At 38.4% G+C, this 22,257-nt stretch overlaps 1 protein-coding gene across 1 annotated transcript in view; it reads right to left on the bottom strand.

Moving 5' to 3' along the window:
* Positions 1 to 22,257, bottom strand: part of CEMIP2 (cell migration inducing hyaluronidase 2) — an 83,210-nt gene that overhangs the window by 48,427 nt on the left and 12,526 nt on the right. The window contains exons 2-8 of the mRNA XM_060102303.1: positions 17,799 to 18,141; positions 13,091 to 13,231; positions 11,925 to 12,486; positions 7,390 to 7,559; positions 3,126 to 3,314; positions 1,288 to 1,457; positions 9 to 218 (exon numbers count right to left, since the gene is read on the bottom strand). Of these exons, the coding sequence (XP_059958286.1) occupies positions 9 to 218; positions 1,288 to 1,457; positions 3,126 to 3,314; positions 7,390 to 7,559; positions 11,925 to 12,486; positions 13,091 to 13,231; positions 17,799 to 18,129 (1,773 nt within the window). The 5' untranslated portion in view covers positions 18,130 to 18,141. The remainder of the gene's footprint in view (positions 1 to 8; positions 219 to 1,287; positions 1,458 to 3,125; positions 3,315 to 7,389; positions 7,560 to 11,924; positions 12,487 to 13,090; positions 13,232 to 17,798; positions 18,142 to 22,257) is intronic.

Genomic DNA, 22,257 nt, shown 5'->3' on the forward strand with positions numbered 1-22,257 from the left:
CTACTTACCAGCAAGCCATTTGTCCCATGCACAGTGATGCACCTTGAGAAGCTGTGATGAATAGATAGGCCGTCCACAAATGTTGCATGTCTGTACCCTCCTTTATAATCCACGTCTCCACACAGGTGAAAATGAACAGGATACCGCCCCACGTGCTGCTGACCCATGTGCTTCAATTCCACATGAGAAAGATGGACTGAAGTAAAATTCTTCTTTATCTGTAAGACAAGATAACCAAAATCAAACTAATACGTAAGCAAAGTACCTTCAGCAAAGTAGCTCAGAATAGCAAAGTAGCAAAAAATATTGTTTTAATAGAAAATATCTGAAGCAGACTAGACTAGACTTTTTCTGGATCATAATTTAGCAAATGCTTCTTTACATAAGTGAATGCTTTAAAGAGCAATAAAAATAGCCTCTCATTAGGAATAAAGGAAATGTAACAAGGAAAATTACAGAAATGGTTTCTGTATATATGTTTGGGTTTGTTCAAATATTTTGGCCATTTCCAGTCTTATCTTCTTCTTTCATTTCTATAATCTCCACCAGAGTTTGATAAATAATTATTTCTAAATCCTCCCTCAACGTTTTAGTTAGCACATACTGTTGTTTACTTGAGTCCTTTTTAAAAACGCCTCTGTTGATCCACCACTTGAGCGACCTCAATATTCACAAACACTGGATTTTTTATCACACTACTAAAAACAAAGAAATGACACCAACCAACATTTTAGAAATCAGTGCAATAGAAACGTAGCCAACAATAATAGCCTACTCAATGCACAAAAACTGATTTTAAGACACATGTAGCCAAAATGCAGCCCAGAAGTCCAATACATTAGTACATAGAGCAATGCTTAGCACACAGTAAGTGTTCAGTACTTTTACAGAATAAAAATCTACATACAAAAAATATCTTTACAGAAATACATTTTGAATGTGTACTGCTTACCGTTTCATAATGTTTTTTTAAAAAAACAACTGATTCTTTCAGAGATTGCATGCATGATACTGAGATTGTTTCTTTGTCTGTATAATTGGTACTTCCCAATGTAAATTGATTTAATCCTTCATAGGACAATTCTTAAATGGTTTAACTATAGGTCCAGATCAACTAAATAAAGATATAACCTTATCTTTTAATCATCTAAAATCTCATTGTTATTGGATAAAGAAATAAAATATGATTTCAATAGCCATAAAGATCTCATTCCGAAACTTGAAAGTTTTTTCAACATGCACTTAGCAGCCAGGGTTTCAAAGAGTTCATTAAATCCTTTTGCCTACCATGACATGTCCCCCAAAGGTATCATAATCAAAGAATTGGCACTGGTTTTCAGCGTAGCATGAGTCTTCCATTTCTCCTCGGATTACAATATTCTGGGTAAGAATTCCAACCTCAGCTCTCATGTCTACACCATCTATAATCTCACCCATGTGCAGGAACTGAGGCGTTTCTGGTTGATGAGAGCAAAGCAAAAATAACATTAGAGCAATGAAAACATAAAACTTATGTCAAAAAGATAGTCCTCTTTATTCTGTAACTCCAAGACATTATTAAAATTTATTGTTTTCTTCCATTCTTCAATACCTCAGAACCACAGAATCCCAGGAAGTAAAGATTTTAAGGATTATCTAGTCTAATCCCCCACTCAACGCCTTAACCCTCACTACCAACTATCAAACCCACACACAGAGAGTTTACTCCTTCCTGAATAATTCAGTCCTCTCTTGAACAGCAATAATAATCCAGAATCTAACTAAGAATCCATACTGTCTCTCTCTCTCTCTCTGCTTCCTGTCCATGTGCTCTTGTTCTACTCCCTTGCGGACACATGAAGACCCAGATGCATGTTGGATCTAGGAAAACGAATGGTTTTGTACATGTTGATAACAGAGTGTCAAGTTGTTTTTGCTTCTACTTCAAAGCTAAAGTAATCTGCATTTGGACATTAACAGTACAGAAATAACCATCTTTCCTTTCCCACTTCTTAATGTAATATTATTATGCACTTTTAAATTCCCACCTTTATTGGAAGCTTAGAAACACTTTTTATAATGAGCTTTTATCTGATCTTTACTATATAAACTCAGGAAGGAAAAATACAAATAAATCAAGGAGTTGAGATTATGGAGACTCATTATCATGTAGACTTGTTAACAAGAGTGGGAATTTCCAAATGAAATTAATGCCAGATCGTATCATGGTTTTTTAGCTTTTTGTTTTCTGCTTATGCCCTGTATTGTCAAGAAAAGTACAACACTGAATGAAACAAGAAAAAACTGCTAAGTGGGCCAGTTCCATTTTTTTCTAAAGCAAAAAATTTTCCTTTGACCTTCAAAGCTCTAAATTACCCATTGAGTACTTATTAAATAGTTACTATAAATTATTTTGTTTTGTTTTTATTTTGTTTTGTGTCATAAATGTATAATTTTTATTACAGAAGCAAGGAAATATAATGAGTGAAATGCACAATGAATCCCATAATTGAGGCAATGAAGGAAGAAGCTTTGCTTATTACCAGGCTCAAAATAAGTACCTGGTAAATGTCAGTCATCCTTTATAAACACAGATTACAGTAAGAATTTTATTGTACATTGCTCTTTCTCAAAAAAAATATTATTCAAGATTATGATAGGAAATGTAGTTTTATGAAAACACCTTTTTGGTTCCATTTTAAACATATTAGTGAGATCTACTTTTTGCCAAGAAAGTAGACACTCAAAACCCATGAGTTTCATTTTTTTAATTAAAAAAATTAATTATCTATTAAAAAATGAATCTGGTTTACTATTATTTAATAGTGGAAAATTAATAAGAAAGAAGTTGGAAAGGATCTTGAAAAAAAATCAATCCATCTAGTCTGCATTTTTTTTTTTAACATAGAAACTGGCACAAAAACACCGATTTGCCTATAACACATCATTAACAGCAACATTATTGCTCAATGACTACTTTTATCTAACATCCTCTGGGACTCTAGTGTTCAAAGCACCCCACTACTAAGAACTTCAATATTGATGAAGATGATGATGATGATGACTACTGAAAGAAAAACAAAGAATTCCAGGAGTCATATCTCAAAAAGAGTGCTTTCCAAGAAGCCTTCTGAGCAGTCTGATACCTTTGACTTTGACCTGGAAGCGGTTGCACTTGGGACAGGGGAGAAGAGTGAACTCCTCTGCTTGGTACATGGAATAGTCCGTGCTTGCGACCACAATCTGATCTCCAGGTTTCCAGCTACTAACGTCATCCAGCAGATGAAGTTTCACTCCATCCACAACCTCTACCCGGAAACCTGAAAGAGAAACACCTAAACCAAAAAGCAAGAAAGAAAGTGATTTTTTTTTTCTAAAATCAACCCCCTCACTGATTCACAAATCAAAAGTTAAAATAAACACAAGCCAGCAATGCTTCAATTTGATCCGTGCACAGGATGAAACAGGACATTAGCACACACATAATCTTAATATTAAGAATAAAAGCTTGCCTTAGGCAATCTCTCATTTCTGTGCCTTTGCTCATCCTTTAGTCTTTATCTACAGTGTCCTTCCACTCTTAATTCATCAACCAAGATACTATTCATCTGATAAAGTTCAGGTGAACCTTTAAGTACTTCCCAAACATCCTTGCTGGAAGTAACCTTTATCTCCAGTATTCTCATTCTGATATTCTCTCTGGTATGATTCATATCATTCCAATGGGAAGACAGCTCACCTCCTTGGAAGCTACATCAGTAAAGGCAGAAAAGTACATGCATCTGTGTATTCACTGCTCTGTCTCATAGTGCAGACTCATAAATGTCTACTGAAGGGATGAGTATTCCCTATATTATCTGCAATGTGACCTGAAGGCCACATGATAGTGCCCCAGTCCAACTCAGCTCCTTCCCTGGGATAATGTCAGGCTTGCAATCCAGGAACTACTAATTACTGATCTCTCCTAATACCTCCTTTTGAAATTCAGAGTTGGTTCCCAACTAGGCAGATGAAAACTGAAAAGTTGATCCAGCATCTCCATTAACTTATACTCTTTAACATGGAACCAAGTGTAGAAGTGTTTCCTGCTTCTAAACTGTCCATGATATAATCTGTCATGGTTTAAAAACTGATTTAATGCAAATGAATATGGAATAAATGGAAGCTATGAAAAATATGGAAATGTGGGAAAACACCACATTTCAAAGATATCTGTTTACTAACTGTACTTCACTATCATCCTTCTAATTAACTGGCAAACTACTCTGGGGCTACTTTAAGACACTGACTCTAAAAGTCGATGATAGGAGTAAAAAAAAAAAGTCATTTACTCAAGTTAGGGAAATAAAAAAGAGGGAAATTTAGGCAAGACACAAAGAGTAACACAAATATCCTTACAGTCTTGAGGATATCCTGATAAACCCTAACCTGAGCAAGTCTTGAATTCTGCTCCTTTAGACTCTGATCCACCATGTTTTCCTGTTTCTACAAAGCACCAAAAAAAAAAAAAAAAAAGAAAGAAAAAAAAAAAAAAAGAACCTAATAAATGTAAAGTGTTTTCTTTTTTTATATGTTTCTTGCATATAAATACTAAAGCCTATAATGGAATTTTGTCTAAATAATAATAATAACTCTAACAATAACGATAGCTAACAGTTGTGGGATTTCACATACATAATAACTTTTCATCAAAACAACTTTGAGATATAGGAACTATTATATGCATTAAAAATAAAGAAAGCAGGGGCCTCCCTGGTGGCGCAGTGGTTAAGAGTCCCCCTGCCGATGCAGGGGATACGGGTTCGTGCCCCGGTCTGGGAGGATCCCATATGCCGCGGAGCGGCTGGGCCCGTGAGCCATGGCCGCTGGGCCTGCGCATCCGGAGCCTGTGCTCCGCAACGGGAGAGGCCACAACAGTGAGAGGCCCGCATATCGCAAAAAAAAAAAAGAAAAATAAATAAAGAAAGAAAGAAAGAAAGAAAGAAAGCAAAGGTCAAGGAGTCTGACTGACAGCTGAAAAATGATAGAGCCCACAAATGAATGCTAATTTAATTCGAGTCCAATTTCCTAAAGTCTATATCATTCTGCCTTCCCAAGAGTCAAAACAGGCAAGTTAAAAGCAAAGGTAAACAAAAACCTCATGGTAGCAATGACAATCACTACCCAAAATTTCATATTTTACCAAAAAGAATTATCTAAAAAAAGAGCAACTAAGAAACATTAATTTTTTCATATAAAATTTCAATAATGCTTTTACAAAAAGATTTCTAGGGCTTCCCTGGTGGCACAGTGGTTGAGAGTCCGCCTGCCGATGCAGGGGACACGGGTTCGTGCCCCGGTCCGGGAAGATCCCACATGCCGCGGAGTGGCTAGGCCCGTGAGCCATGGCTGCTGAGCCTGTGCGTCCGGAGCCTGTGCTCCGCAACAGGAGAGGCCACAACAGTGAGAGGCCTGCGTACCGCAAAAAAAAAAAAAAAAAAAAAAAAAAAGATAAATAAATTTTGGCTTAAAAGACCATCAGAATTTGTTTCTGTTTAAAAAAAAAAAAAAAACTAGGTTACATGGAAAAAATCTGTATTGTTCGATTATTCCTCACTTTTTTCTGGCTGTAGAAGAAAATCCTACCTGAGATATCTCCTATTAGCACTACTGAATTGGAAGTATGAAAGGATGTAAGTTTTATCCTCCTTGCTTCCTGGAGAGAATTTCTACCTCTTCCAGAAAATAGGAGCCACTGAGAACATAGAACACAAACAATATCCTACAGTAGATAGCTAGAATGCACCCTCTTCCAGAAGAGAGGAGTCATTGGCAATGTGGGAATGAAAGCAAAATTTCCCACAAAGGAAATGTTGACTCAAGGTTTGTCAGTGTTATCCCCTGCCTGGAGTCTTCCTGGAAGCAGTTCCACTAAACTCTTCATGCAGGTCCAAATTCCTGCTTAGAAATACTCCTCACCTACCTATGCTTTTTGCCAGAGGCAACCATGACGTGGTCAAAAGAGCAGTAGTCTTGGAGGCAGAAAGCTGAGGCTTGATTCCAGCTTCCTTATCCGTAATAGAAACCATCTGCTCACCTCAGACTCAGAAGGCTGCTTAGATGGAACATGTGAAAGTCCCTGTTACATACCAGGAACTCTGTTTTAAAGCAAAAGACTTTCTCTCTTTAATTACAAGGACACAAAATACACCCAGGTCATGTTTGCATTATTGTTAAAATAGCTAACCTTTATTTAGTGCTTACTATATACACTGTGCTAAAAAACTTCATATTCTTCACATTTGATACTCACAGCAGCTCTATGTGGTAGTTTCCATTATTATCCCCATTTTTCAGATGAGGAAACTGAGGGTTAGGAAGTTAAAGTCACATGCCCATCATCATATAGTAAGTAAAAGAGCTGGGATATGAACCCAGGCATTCTGTCTCCAGAAATCCATTTCAGTAAATACTTTGCTACAATGCTGCTCAAAACAGAGTTATAAGGTCAGTCTAAACTAAACCTTTCTGGCTAATTACAGATGTAAGAAAGCAATTTTAAATGACTCATTTCACATTAATTTTGGTATAATATTGGGTTGGAAAAGAAAGCTGGTGGGTAAGCACAGACAGAAGGCTGCCTATCTACCTGGAGCCAAAAAAATCGAGCAGCAAAGTCGGTAAGTACAGAAATTCTGCAGTGAACATCCTTAAGAGAAAAAATCAGAGCATCAGTGCTAGATATGATAGTTCTTCTGAAAGATGGATTATAATTTTTAAAATATGCTGAAGAAAAAGTAAAGACCTAAGGTAACTTTACAATACATTATTTAAGGAGAGGAAAGCAGGTTAAAATAAAATGAACACTAGGGGAGGCAACATAGATTGAAGAGTGCTAATTAACTCTGAATGATAGGGTTAAACATTAATTTTAACTGTACTTTTCTGTGTTTTCCAATTTGTCCATAAGATAAATGTAGTAGCTGGTTTATCAAGGAAAAATTGCTAAGAAAATGAGTAATTTGTTTATACAGCATGTGTTCAAAGGCAATATTTGCCGACACGTCTATATAACGAGAAAATCTAAAGTACAAGATCATTTCACTGTCACAGAACATAACCAAAGACAGCTCACCTGATCACATCCAGATTTGTTCAATTGGTACCAAATCCAGGAAGCAAATCCATTAACTACACCATATGACTCAAGAATGAAGAACAAAAGTCCAATTGGGGGGTGCCTAAACTAGATCATTTTCTAGTCCAGAAAAAACTCTTGAGTCTAAAAGATTATGTACAGTAGGGAAACTACAGGTTTCATCTTTAACCAGTTGAGAAATCTAAACAGACTGTCATTTGAATACACTTAAAAAAAAAATCTGTCACAATACTTACCAATGTCTTACAAGAATATAAACTGTACTCGCCTACCTTCAATCCATTCACTATAAGCTGTCACAGAGAACTTCTGACCATCCACAGTATAAAATTCTCTTTGGGCAAGAGCCTTTCCTCCACTACTATGATTCTCATAGTTTCTCACAGATTCATTGCAAGAAGTACTTCCACCATCAATGACACCAACCAAAGCCCAAGCTTGCCTAGAAGGAAAATAAGCAGGTGCATTTGATTATTTGTCATGGTACTGACCCAAAGCCCCAACACAGATGTTATGACAGGTGCTGTTAATTCATTTTTTCACTTTTGTCAATCCCTCCACCTCTTTTTCCATATGTGGTTGCAAGTCCAAACTTGACTGAAATAACTGACATCACAGAAGAAAATGCACCTGAATTTTAAATCCTTGTTTGTCCAGCTCTGTAACAGGTGAAACACTGATGACTATGACTTCAATTAATCACTGACTTCCTTCCTCAATGCATACCCACTTCATTCCTATATCTTTCTGGGCACAAACCCATTTCTTTTTAAATGATTATTACCTGCACTCTTTTCCGCTCTCCTCTCTGCTATGTTCTGAAATCTAGCTGCATAATAGAATCACATGGAGCTTTAGGAATATATCCATGCTTAGACCCAGCCCACACTGATCCAAACAACATCTCTACAGGCGGGGCCTGGCATTAGTCTGTTTTTAAAGTTCCCCAGATGCCACGATTGTGCAGCCACACTGGAGAACCACTGAGTTAGAGCAGTGGTTCTCAAACTTTGTAGGCATCAGAATCATCTGGAGGGCTTGTTAAATCAGATTGCTGGGCCCCACCTTCTGACTGTTTGAGGTGGGGGCCATAGAATTTGCATTTATGACAAGTTCCCAAGTGATGCTGATGCTTCTGGTCTGGGAACCACACTGAGAACCTCTGAGTCACAGGTCAGAGGTTAGAGCCGTAGGTATCAACCTTAACTGCACAAATTGCAGGGGGGCGTGTCCTAGCCTTCAGAGATCCTGAGGTAAATCATGTAGGGTGGGCCCTGGGCGTGGGATTTTTTTAAGATCTCATGTATGCAAACAAGGCTGAGCACCACTGTATTATTGGTTTCTTAATATTCTTAAATTAAAACTGTAGAATCACTATCCAATAGATTTAAAATTTTACATGCTTTATATCTATTTGTTGAAAGCAGTATGTTTGAAAAACACCATTTTGGGCTTCCCTGGTGGCACAGTGGTTGAGAATCTGCCTGCTAATGCAGGGGACACGGGTTCGAGCCCTGGTTCAGGAAGATCCCACTGCCGCGGAGCAACTAGGCCCGTGAGCCATGGCAGCTGAGCCTGCGCGTCTGGAGCCTGTGCTCCGCAACAAGAGAGGCCACGATAGTGAGAGGCCCGCGCACCGCGATGAAGAGTGACCCCCGCTTGCCACAACTAGAGAAAGCCCTTGCACAGAAACGTAGACCCAACACAGCCCTAAATAAATAAATAAATAAATAAATAAATAAATTTTTAAAAAAGAAAAACACCATTTTATTTCTGTGATACTGTGATAAACATCCCAGGGACTTTGTTCAAGCTTGTGGCAAAATCAATCAAAAAAAAAAAGAAAGAACAAAGATAAAAAGTCAGAAAATTTGCCTTAAGACTCCTGGTTTAAAACATGAAAAGAAAAATGTCAACTTCCTACTGTAGAAAAAAAAAATGCCAAATGTAATCTATGCTAGACAGATGGCTGGATATTCACGGATGAAAGTTAATCAAAGCATGCCTACAACCTTACAAATTCTACACCCACCCCTGCGTGGATTAGCTACTCTTTGGCTGACTGTGCTTTATAGCTCTATTTATATTCCTTGATACAGCAGAAAGAATCAAATGAAGAATGTCTCAATTTATTATCTCCTGTGTGAGAGGGAAGAGGAAGAATATCAGAGGCTTCCTTTATTTACCAGAACTGCCTCAGCAACTATAAAACAATGTTCTATTCTATTGATATTATCTCCAAAACACTCCTACTTCCCTCCTCCACTTGAGGAAAATTTCAGCGTGCCAGAACATTATCTTCAAAGGGGCATGTTTATGTACCCTGGAGATAATGTCAATGCAATGGAATGTTGGCAAAGGATCACAACTCTAATTCCTCCATCAAATCAGCAGCAATATTTCTAAATTCTAAAGGGAATTTAGAAACAGTAGGGAGAGGAACCCAAAAATAGTCAAACAAAATATTCATAGCTAATGAACACACAAAACCTAGAACAATAATGACAAAAAGAAACAAAAGTTGTAATCTCCGGTATTACTGGATAGTGAAACAAAGTAGGTGTCTGACTTTGAACAGACCACACTTCCATTCATAGGTCTATAAATTATAGAAATATGTGCACATGAGCATGAAGAGATGGATAAAAGAACACTCAGAGAAACACATTTTATGAGAGGTCTGAACTGGACAACCACCCAGATGTCCAGCAGTAAATACACTGTGCTATAGTCATACAATAGAAAATAAACAACGATGAAAATAAGCCACCCTGCATGCACCAACATAAACGACACAATAACGAGGTTGGGCAAAGAAGCCAGACACAAAATATAACATATTGTCTGCTTCCATTTATATGAAGTTCAAAGACAGGCAAAACTGGGGCTTCCCTGGTGGCACAGTGGTTGAGAGCCCGCCTGCCAATGCTAGGGGACACGGGTTCGTGCCCCGGTCCAGGAAGATCCCACATGCCGCGGAGTGGCTGGTCCCGTGAGCCATGGCCGCTGAGCCTGTGCGTCCGGAGCCTGTGCTCCGCAGCGGGAGAGGCCACAGCAGTGAGAGGCCCATGTACCACAAAAAAAAAAAAAAAAAAAGGCAAACCTGAACTTTAGTGTTCTCCACAAATCCAGGGGAGTGGTTTACCTTTGGTGAACAGAGGGAGTGGTCAGTGAACAGGATGGGATAGGATGGGGGTTTCCAGGACACTGGCAACGTTCTCTTTCGTGATCTGGGTGGTTGGTCGCTACCCCAATATCACATGGTGATAAGTCATTAAACTCTATATTATTGTTTTTAGCACTTTTCTGTATATGTATAATATTTAATTAAACAAACCACCACCACCACCACCCCAAAAAATAAACCACCTCTAAGCCCTCCTTCTCTACAGCCTACACAGTATACTCCTAAACTTCCTTTGGGCTTCTCACCTTTGGGAAGCCTCTACTGATTCCCCAAGGCTCCTTCTATTTGCACTCCCATCATACCCTGTAGCTGCACTAAGTGTCTCATTGTATGATCCCCTTCTACTTAGGTCTCTGTTTATGCACCAGATTAAAAGAGGACTCTGAGACAGTGTCCTTTCATCTAAGCATCTATGGGTACCCAGCGCTTAGAATCCCCTAAATATTCCCTGGGTGAGTAAAAAGCATTTTAGGAACATTACAGATGCTTTTTCTTCACTAATTTTTGTCTTCTTAACTTTCTCTACAATTCCTATAGCTAATATTCCATTCCAACACTGACCAAAGAAAAAATAATAACTAGATCATTTCAACATGGGAGTTTTGAAGTCCTCTTACGTTTTTTTTGTTTTGTTTTTTTTGCTGTAGGCGGGCCTCTCACTGTTGTGGCCTCTCCCGTTGCAGAGCACAGGCTCCGGACGCACAGGTCCAGCGGCCATGGCTCACGGGTCCAGCCGCTCCGCAGCATGTGGGATCCTCCTGAACCGGGTCATGAACCTGCGTCCCCTGCATTGGCAGGCAGACTCTCAACCACTGCGCCACCAGGGAAGCCTGTCCTCTTACTTTTCACTGCAGATATTCCCTGACTCTATTGTGAACAGTAAGCAGAATTAAAACTTATTTTTCTTTTTTTTTTTAAATTAAATGTTGAGCCAGCTGCTTCCCCAGAACCCAGAACTGCATTAGGAAATCATGATTAACTAGACTATGGCACAAAAACACAAGAATAAATTGTAGGAATGAATCCTACTATCTGGATGAACCTCGTAGCCCTCCAACTTGTGCTTCCTCACATGTGCCAGGGCCCCACAGGCCTGTGCCAATCAAACAAGCAGATTCAAATTAAAGGATTCAAAAAAAAAAAAAAAAAGAAAGAAAGAAAGAAAAAGAAAAAGAAAATTGTGCATGTTCCACCCCTCCTCAATCTTTTCAGACAACTTTTACACCTTAGCACGGAATTGGGCCCTAACCTTTCAACTCATAAGGCACCTCAATTAGCCTGAGTTTCATATGATCTTCAGAAGATAATAAAAGAAGGAAGTCAATCTCCTTAAACTGCCTGATTGCTTTCAGTACGTTTCTGTTCTTAATTTTTCACAAGCCCAATGCTAAGGTTCACAAAGTGCTTCCTAAACCAAAGCCAAGAAAAGAACTTTGTAAACAGTCTTCTGTCCTCCAGTTCAAAGCAAGAGGCAACGAGACTTCCGAATGTAGTGGCCATTCTGGCCCCTGAAGTCAGACTGTGAAGTGTTTTGTTTCTTTCTCCATCCCGCTCTCCTCTCACACAGACACAGACACTAATACATAGCAGGAAGGAAAGTAAAGAGATATGTATGCCCACCTGTAGCCCAGTCCTTGGATCAGCTTACTTCCCAGCCGGTCCTGGATCATTTGTATGGTTCCTTGTAAGAGGCTTTTGACTGCTGAATCTCCAACAGCTATGGCAACAATCCGTCCTGGATCCTGGTCTCTCAGGAATTTCTGAAGTCGCCTACTTTCATTGTGGTATTCGTGGGTATCAAACCTCTCAATTTCCAAAATTTTGGCTGTGTCTTGGTCAATGACCCTCACATTGAGGCCCCTGGAAAAGTCCTTTTCAAAGGCATGGGAGCCAAAGGTCAAGCCTGAGGAATTCAGAGTTCTCACCAACATCGTCCACGATGCTTTCTGTGCCCCATGTAATTCCAGTGTCCCGCCGGCTTCCACACCAATAAATTTTTTGCCAAATGTTGGCATACTTTCACCTTCATCCGACTTGCCATACAAGGCAATTGTCGCTTTGGATTTATAGCGGCAATTTTCTGCTCCAATATGAAGCGCCCCACCATCCTTGATCAGGATATAACGAGTCCTCAAAGTAATATTTCTGGATCCATCTTTATCGTCCCCAAATACAAGCAGTCCTGCAGGGAATAACACTAAGTAAGCCAACTTCTGAAACATCTTTCTGAGGTACAGAGAAATAAATTTCATCTTAAGAGGGGAAAAAAGAGCACTTCCGCAGTTAAGTTGGGAAAAAGAATTTACTAGAAGTCTGCTTAGAAAATTGAACCTGTTTTCAAAACATATTAAAGGAAGAAATGGAGAGTTCATATCTCAACACCCTAAAGATGCCCATGTGTATGAATTTCAATCCATTCACTTTAAAGATACATCATTTCTAGAAAAATATCTAAGACTCTACAAATCTGAATCTCATTTTCACATATGTTAACCCATATTAACTCTCGCATCACTGTCCATAGTTGTAACAAAGATTTAGCTATGAGAGATGACCTTCTGGAACTATTTCCTTTTCTATAAATCAAGGGTCTTGACTTGAGTGATTTCTAAGGCCCTTCCAGCTCCTGAATTCTACTGTTCTACCTTAGGAACTTTTCCTGTCTCCATGGTTAGAGTGACACCACATCCTAAAAGCTAAGAATAGTTTTCTACTAAAGAACATCAAACGTTGCCCTGTAGTAAAGAGCAACCTTGCTGTTCCCATAGACAGGGACCACTACTTACCTCCATCCTTAATGATTATAGAGTTCACCGTGGCATCTGAGGTCAGGCGTAACATATCTCCCTCCTTGATAACAACTTGTTTTGCAGAATCTTGTCCTGGATCCCAGTTCCTGAGACGGGGGTTTTGATCTGGGCAATTCTCTATAAAACAATACGTCGATATCCCATTAATCAACAATATGCACAAATACCTTTAGCCAAATCCAAGTACTACCATCATTTATTGCAACCTGCAAGTAATGGGCTGACATATTTTAATTTCCTTCCATAAGGATGGAAGTCCCATCCATCCCACCAAGCAGAGATGTGTCAAATCCTTTACTTCCTCAACGCATAAAAAAGGTTTCACCACAAAACCAAGTCGCTATCCTCTCGTTTGGGTCAGAGTCCACAAGGTGAAAACAGAGTTCGCCTGAACTATCTACTCTGGAAATAAATCAACAGTAAGAGGCAAAACTCTGAATTGTTCTTGGACCCACTCTAGAAAGCCGTTATAGAAAAGAAACTATGTTCACAACATACTGATAAATAAAAAATAGAAATTGCTAACCAATATGTATATTAGGTCTTCCCAGGTTCCTTCCTATGCACAGTGAATCATAAAGTAGGTGATAATAGCACTTCTTTCATTCCAAAGGCAGCCGCTGATAAACATCACTATCTTCAGACATGTACACTTTCCCAACAAAGCTGTAAGAGGCAAATGGCCAAAGACATGACTTCTCATTTTCAGAGACGAGGAAACGGCAGATTAGAGAAGCCAAACCCTAGATTACTCAGCAAGTTGAGTGATATGGAAGTTCCCCTTTAAGAAATGAGGTTTACTTGTTTCTTTACTAGAATTAGAATTTTCCTCTTGAGGGACTTCCCTGGTGGTATAGTGGGTAACACTTCGTGCTCCCAATGCAGGGGGACCGGGTTCGATCCCTGGTAGGGAAACTAGATCCCACAGGCGTGCCGCAACTTAAGAAGTCCGCATCCAACTAAGACCTGGAGCAGCCGAAATAAATAAATAAATAAATATTTTTTCAAAAAAGATGTGTATAGTGTACATGTTAGTAACGTGTAAGATATGTTAAAAAAAAAAAAAAAAAGGACTTCCCTGATGGCGCAGTGGTTAAGAATCCACCTGCCAATGTAGGGGACACGGGTTTGAGCCCTGGTCCAGGAAGATCCCACATGCCACGGAGCAACTAAGCCCGTGTGCCACAACTACTGAGCCTGCGCTCTAGAGCCTGTGAGCCACAACTACTGAGCCCATGCACCACAACTACTGAAGCTCGTGTGCTGCAACTACTGAAGCCCGCACGCCTAGAGACCGTGCTCCACAACAAAAGAAGCCACCGCAACGAGAAGCCTGCGCACCCCAACAAAGAGTGGCCCCGACTCGCCACAGCTAGAGAAAGCCCACATGCAGCAACAAAGACCCAACGCAGCCAAAAATAAATTAATGAATTAATTTTTAAAAATAAAATAAAGAATAAATGGAGTGTTTAAAAAAAAAGAATTTGCCTCTTGAATAGATGATGATGAAAACATAAAAGTATTTTGCATTGCCACAGCTATTTAATGCATGAGACATTTAGCTTCTGCTATAATTTGGAAGAAAAGAGAGGAAAAAAATCACACCAATTTTGACCAACTAATGACCAGGTAGTTACTGAGGATCAATTTGTCCACTCTGGACTAGAAAGTGTAAGATTTATAAAGTATATAATTTATAAAATTTAGAATGAGCTCACAGCCCTCAGAGCATATAACCTAGCTTGGGAGAAAAAGCCGCCATGTATGAAATAATACTGAAAAATGTGGTAGTTACTTTAGATGCAAAAGAGCTCAGAGAAAGGAGGGGTGGGGCTAGAGTAACTGAGGCAGCTTCAATGGAGCAGATGACACTAGACATAGATCCCCAAAGGGTGGATAGTATTTAAATAAGAGGAGCATGAAGGGGAGCTAAGAATACTAGTGATGCAAATATCCCTTACTATCCAAGTCCATTTGGTTGCTCATTTAGAATAGCAAGATACAGCCTACATTTAAACTAAGCAAAGATAAGAATGGACAGGATATGCTTGCAAATCATACGAAGGTGGAAGGTATATGTTGGGGGATAATATGAGAAAAAGTAGAGACACTGGGTACATCACAAAGATATAATTTTTTTTTTTTTTTTTTTTTTTGCGGTATGCGGGCCTCTCACTGTTGTGGCCTCCCCCGTTGCGGAGCACAGGCTCCGGACGCGCAGGCTCCGGACGCGCAGGCTCAGCGGCCATGGCTCACGGGCCCAGCCGCTCCGCGGCATATGGGATCCTCCCAGACCGGGGCACGAACCCGTATCCCCTGCATCGGCAGGCGGACTCTCAACCACTTGCGCCACCAGGGAGGCCCAAGATATAATTTTTTATAGGAAGAAAATTGTGATTCCTCATTTTGAACTTGCACACCACTAATGCAAGCATCTATTTCTAAGCATTCATGTTGGCTCACGCTTTCTCTTTGAGGTGATAATAACCACTACAGTTAAAATTAGTCCCACTAGTTAAGACCCTGGCAATTATTTCATGGAATTAGTTTTTCTCCTAGCAGTTTCATAATCATTGATATTTAATTCTGATAAATCAATGATCATCACTATTATACTAAGAATAAAGCTTAAACTTTTATTCCCATCGAAGAAACAAAAAACGTCTTGAATTCATTCTGACTTAATACTGAGGATTTCTTGAGCTTTTCTTCTACCTCCCTCTCTACCCATAAAACATTTAGCTGGAATGCTCCATGATATCATAAGCAAATGTAGGCCCCAGGTAACAAGCGCTGTACCCAGGTACAGAAGGAAATCCAGAAGGAATCTAAATCTCAAAAGATCTAGAGCCTACTATAATAGTTACATAATTCCTCTTAATTGTTTATAATTATTCCCCAGGAAAGCAAGCTTCATTAGAAATTTTTTATCACCAAAAATTCCAGTCTGTTTTTTCCAGTAAAGTACACTTAATGAGAAAATATATAGTCTGCAGAAAGCATCAAAAAAATAGCTTAGCTAGCCCCACCTTCTCAGCTACCCATTTGTTGAGCAGTGGATGCATTATCAAAGTTACGTAACAGGGGCTTCCCTGATGGCGCAGTGGTTGAGAGTCTGCCTGCCGATGCAGGGGACACGGGTTCGTGCCCTGGTCCGGGAAGATCCCACATGCCGCGGAGCGGCTGGGCCCGTGAGCCATGGCCGCTGAGCCTGCGCGTCCGGAGCCTGTGCCCGGCAACGAGAGAGGCCACAGCAGTGAGAGGCCCGCATACCAAAAAAAAAAAAAAAAAAAAAAAAAGTTACGTAACAGCAATAACCACAGTGAGGCTGATCCTGAAATACTTCAGCATACCAGATCTTTCCACTGATATTCTGCCCTTATGCTGCCAAAATGTGAAACTAAATGATGTTGATTCAAGGAACCACATCAGCAATTCAATGTCTTAGCTGGAATATGAAAACATCAATTAAAGCCACAGATTTCAGCTCTGATTTTCCATAATCTAGCAACCCTTTACTGCAGATTACTTGGAAAGAATGAATCAACAGCAGTGAATTTGGTTATTCATCTGGAGAAAAGGGGAAAGAAAGTCAATGCTATGTGCAATGGAAAGCAATGCTGCAAGTTCTTTACGTGCTCTACTGGCTTGGCCAACAAAGATGTTGAATGAACATCTCTCTTACTTTAGGTCTATTTTCTTAGAAGTATTGACATTACCTCCTCCCAAAACCTTAAAGTCTATAAGATCCCTAAATCACCCATTAAAACTAAATAAACTAATATTTCTAAGTCTTATAACTGGTAAAATCCTTCTCAGACATTATACCCATTTAAGGAGGCACTAATTCAACAAAAATCTGTTGCAGACTATAAAAAAAAAATGCAGACCAGTATGGTACCAATCCATTGGCCTGGTCTGCTTTTTCCACAGTGCTGAACCCTTTGATTTTCAGAGAGACGGATAGGTATTATGAGGCCATTCTTCACTGGTATTATATTGAGGCTGACTGACAATAAACTTTTCAAAATCATTCAAAGTACTGCTATATTACCAACTTGAAAAGCAAAGGTCATTTAAGAAATTAAAATCTCCCTAAATGATGTTTAACTATGAAGACAAGTGTATCAGAACTTATACCTACTAATGGATGTTTTTCTTTAAGGATATGCCTTGTTCCTCAAAAATATTGGAAGCTTCTCTTTTGGAACTGTCTCCCCGACTGGTTTCAAATGGCAGAACACAAATCTTATCACTTTCACTTTTTTTTTCAATTAAATATACTTTATCACTGCATTTAGTAATTTTTATTACTAAAAACTTGTGTCGGTCTGAAAATCATACCTATCACAAAAGATGAAATTGCGCTACCACAGGATTTCAAAAAAGACTCTTAAAATTACTATTTTGAAAAGAAATGCTCCAAGAAAGTCTTGAGCCCTGGGACAAAGTGGGAAAATGGAAAGGAAGAGCAATCCTTTAATTTTATCATTTCCAGTGGATTCCTTTAACAATTGCTCTCATTCATAAGAAGATACACCTCATATTATCTAATTATATATTAGTAAGCTAGAGCCAAGTTAAAATAACAAAAGATTTTTCAGAATTTATTCTACTATTTCCTTCCCTTCTTTCTTCTCCTAGAATGGGTTCTGTATGCACACATGCACACATAGGCACTTACCATCTGGAGCATATTTTGAGGATATTCCTAAAATGACTGCAAGTGCAACAAAAAATGAAAAACTAGTAATAGCAAAGCAAATGAAAGTATTTTTGTGCCTCTTCTGCTTTCGGCTTTCTCTCTGGGCTTGTTGTTCCTCAGATGAGAAAGCAAAGGTGGCCCGGGCTTCCGGTCTGGTAGAGGTAAATTTGGCTGAAGCTTGGCTCTTTGGAGGAGGAGGGGGACGCAGTGGGACAACCTTCCCTGGAACATAGCCAGATGAGCGATGGCTGTTTCCATTCTGAGGTTGCAGGAAAGCAGGGGAGTGGCCCCTGGAATTAGTGGCATGCATGATATACTGTCACTGTGGAAAGAAAAGAAAATTAAGGCTCAGAAATGTGAGAATTGTAATGGCTTTTTTTTAGTATTGTGGTAAAATATACATAACATGAAGCTTACCATTTTAACCGTTTTTAAACGTAAAATCAGTGGCATTAAGCACATTCACAATGTTGTACAACCATTACAACCATCCATTTCCACAACATTTGCATCATCACAAACAGAAACTCTATAGCCATTAAGCAATAACATTCTCCCCTTCGCCCCAGTCCCTAGTAACCACTGTAATGACTTTTTGAAAATATCAAGTCAGCTTACATCCTGGTATAATAAACTATGTCAACAATCACCTTCACTAATCGTCTTCTAATGCCATGGCTCTTGAACCCTGCACATTATAATCACCCACTAACGCTGATGCCCAGTGCCACACTCTCAAAATTAAGTCAGGAGCCAAGCATCTGTATCTTTTAAATGCCCCCCAAGTGACACTAATGAGCATCTAGTTTGAGAGCCACTGTTCTGTGGCAACTGTTCTCAATTGTGCATAAGAATCACCAGGGAATCTTGTAAAAAATGTAGATTCCCAGGCTTTCCACCCCATTGATTCTGGCTCAGTTGGTGGGAAGAGTGCCCTGGAGTTCACATTTTTAAAATGTACCTTGGTGACACTGAAGCAGGTGGTCACACCTTGAGTATCATTACTGTAAATCACTTCAAATTGAAGTTAGAGTCCATGTGTCATATGAGGACCATAAGGTGGCCCTAACAAGTTCCAGTAGGCAAGCATACATGTTTAGGTGTCTAATTTTTCCACAAAATTTATCTCCTTGTAAAGCAACTGAACTATTTTTAACCATGTTATCACTTAACAGACTGTGAATTCATTTAATGAGAAAGTCTATATTATTTCTTTAAATCCTCAAATTTTGTTTAAAAAATAGTAGCATTCAAAGGTTATGGTTAAGATGATTTTTAAAAATAGCTAACATTCATAGAGCACTTACTGCCAGGCCCTGTTCTAAACACCTTACGTGTGTTAACTCATCTAATACATTTAATTTGTCATATTCATCTAACACGACAAATCTATGAGTAGGTGCCATTATCCCCATTTTACATATGAGAAAACAGAGGACTAGAAAAGTTGATTCGCTAGTTTACAGAGAACCAGGACTTCAACCAAAGAATTTTGAATCTAGAGTTCAGGCTCTTAACAGTTACACTCATATGTCTTCCAAAACAATTGAGAGACAATAATTTCAAAGAATCAATTCTGCAAAGGTATAACTAGAACTGTGTTGAGTCTGAAAGGGCACCTTAATATTCTCAGAACTTCTTCATGCAGAAGTTTACTAGACTCTACATGATTCTTTCTTATCTAAGAGAAGCTGACATACACACAAAACGGCAGTCCTTTTTACTTTCTATATTCTTTATAGTAAGCATTTACCAGTTTTCGAATAAAAGAATAAGTTTTGAATGAAACCTTACTCTGTAACTTTGCCAAATTAAAGAAAGAGAGGGAGGCTAGGAGGTAGGGAGGGAGAAAAAGAGAAAGAATGGAAGGAGGGAAGGAAGGAAGGAAGGAAGGGAGGGAGGGAGGGAGGGAGGGAGGGAGGGAGAGAGGGAGGGAGGGAAAGAAGAGCTGTCATTTAATATTCTTATTGCAGCAACTTTGGATAAATAAGAAACATGATGTTCATTACTTCCCTTCCTTAACTGCAGCATCTCAGAGTCACCTGACTTCATTCAATACTCTTATAATTAATCCCCCTCACCTTCTGCCAAAACAACAAAAAAGGGTACTTCCAAACTACTCTAAATTACAGCAAATCCATTAAGCACAAAATGTGGCCATTAAAGAAGCCACAAATAAGTGTTCCCAGGACCCAAACGACCTGGAAATTAATGGGGACAGAAAGGGAATCTAATCAGGAATGGATGCTGATTTTACATGGGGCAAAGAACATTCTCAGAGTGTGTCTGTCAAAAACACTTGCTTTGTGGGGTTTGATTTCTGAACAAAAGCAATTATTTAGATGAAGCTTAAGCTCTATGACAAAGGGAGAACAACATGATCGAAGGTGCTGTTGAAGAAACTGCTGTATGTGTCAAGCAGCCGACCAAAATAATAGATACATCCTGCTGGAACAAATGAGAGAGTATGACAAAGACCCCTTTATGATCATCTGTTAAGGAAGAAAGGACTAAACTAGATACTCTTGAGTGCCAGGCTCACCAGGGTGAGAGGGGAATCAGAATATAATCTCCTCTGAAAGGGAGTGGAAATCTTTTGTTTGAAGCTGAAATCACTTGATACTTCATTGTTTCAGGGTGAGAAAGGTTGTTATTGCTTAACAGCCTGGAGGCCCCTTTTGTGGGAGATAATGTCTCCAGATGTACCCAAAACAACAGAAAAGGCAGTGAGAGCCTAAATGAAGTCACCAGCCCACTGGGAAAAATATTTGTCTTCACATTCACAAAATGGTATCCTAACATGAAAATTCAGATGGTGTCTGCCACAAACTAACATGATCAATAAATCAAAAATAATCATGGTATGTTTTCCCCAGGACCCTTCTGCAAAACTGTATATATATTTTTCTATATATTATGAGTCCATTAGCTCTATTTTACTGGAAAACATGTAAATACATAAGCAACAAACACAATCATTATTTTCCTAAGTAACACATTATTGAAACTATGTTAGAATAAATTTACAAGAAAATAATAATATGCAGATTTTCCTCGCAATTTATTACAATTTTTTATAAGACACAAATACATTGCTTTAGGATTTCACTTTACATTTAAGAGCTTGCTTTAGTAGTATTATAAATCAATTACTTTAAAATATATTGATTGCTAGCTAGATTTCAATTATTCATGGGGAAAAACTGTCATTTCACTCATTCAATAAGCAATTGCGAGCTCTTACTGTCATTAGAGAATTGTGGTAGGGACTATGGGGGATAAAGATAAAAGATATACAGCATCCCCAAGAAATGCAATTCCTAAATTCAATTTTATTATTTATTTATTTTTAATTATTCCAAGTATTTATTTTAACAGTATTTGTGTCAACGAAATAGTATAAAAAGTTAAACAATACTATACATAGAGTCCTAAATTCAATTTTAAATCACTTGCTTGAAGGAAAAGTGAAATTGACCAAGGAAGTATCATGAAATACTGTGATAGGTTCCCAAGCTGTTCAGTCCATAAGGTTGTTATTACTGGTAGCATTAGTTTGAACATTAGTTTATGTTCCCAAGAACAACAGAGAAACCTAATAGAGGAAAGAGGATGAAGAGTTTCCCCTGGCTTTCAAGCTTTATTCAAGGCTAGCATTAGGTGTCATTTTAAAATTTTTACTACAGATGGAAGTTTTTACTTAATATACTGTTAATTTGTTTATATCACCTGTCATTTTTAAAAGGGCTGTACTTCTAGTGGAAAGCACATAGTATATAGAAGGAACACACCAGTATTTTAAGATATATTTTAAGAGTTATTTTAGACTGTGCTAAACCCCTAAACACAGACAAACAATCCAAAATGAGGAATAACCCAAGTCATTCATATCAAATTTGGAAATACATTCTACAAAGCTTTTGGAGCATAATTTTTGGTATTTAGATGTTCCTTAGAAGAATTATCTTGTGAGTATTTATTTTCTGGATGATTAAAAACCTCGTAGCCCAAAAGGCTTGGTAATAATTAATTTGAAAATAAAATCACGCAATTAAAAATTTGCACCAGGAATTTAGGCAAAATTTAAAGTAGATAATGAAAGAAATAACTAAAAGTACGAAAAAATCATAACAACTTAAAGATATGCAAATACTGAAAAAAGGGGTAGCATTCAAAACCTAGTACTTTTGTCAAATTCTCAGTTGCCCTCACAAAAAAAAAAAAAATACCTTAAAAATTTGCGGTTATTTTAAATAAAATTCTTCTCTTGGATAAAAAGAGTGTATAAACTCAAACAGTAACTGTGGGAGAGGCTTACAGTTGGTAAGAGTATTCAACTAATTAATTTGATTATAAATTACAATAATCACAGAAAGTAATTTATTTTGAAATTTCAACAACATTAAAGGAGATCATAGTTGGGGTTTTTTGACCTATT

Source organism: Mesoplodon densirostris, chromosome 6 (assembly GCF_025265405.1).
Source record: "Mesoplodon densirostris isolate mMesDen1 chromosome 6, mMesDen1 primary haplotype, whole genome shotgun sequence".
NCBI lineage: Eukaryota > Metazoa > Chordata > Mammalia > Artiodactyla > Ziphiidae > Mesoplodon > Mesoplodon densirostris.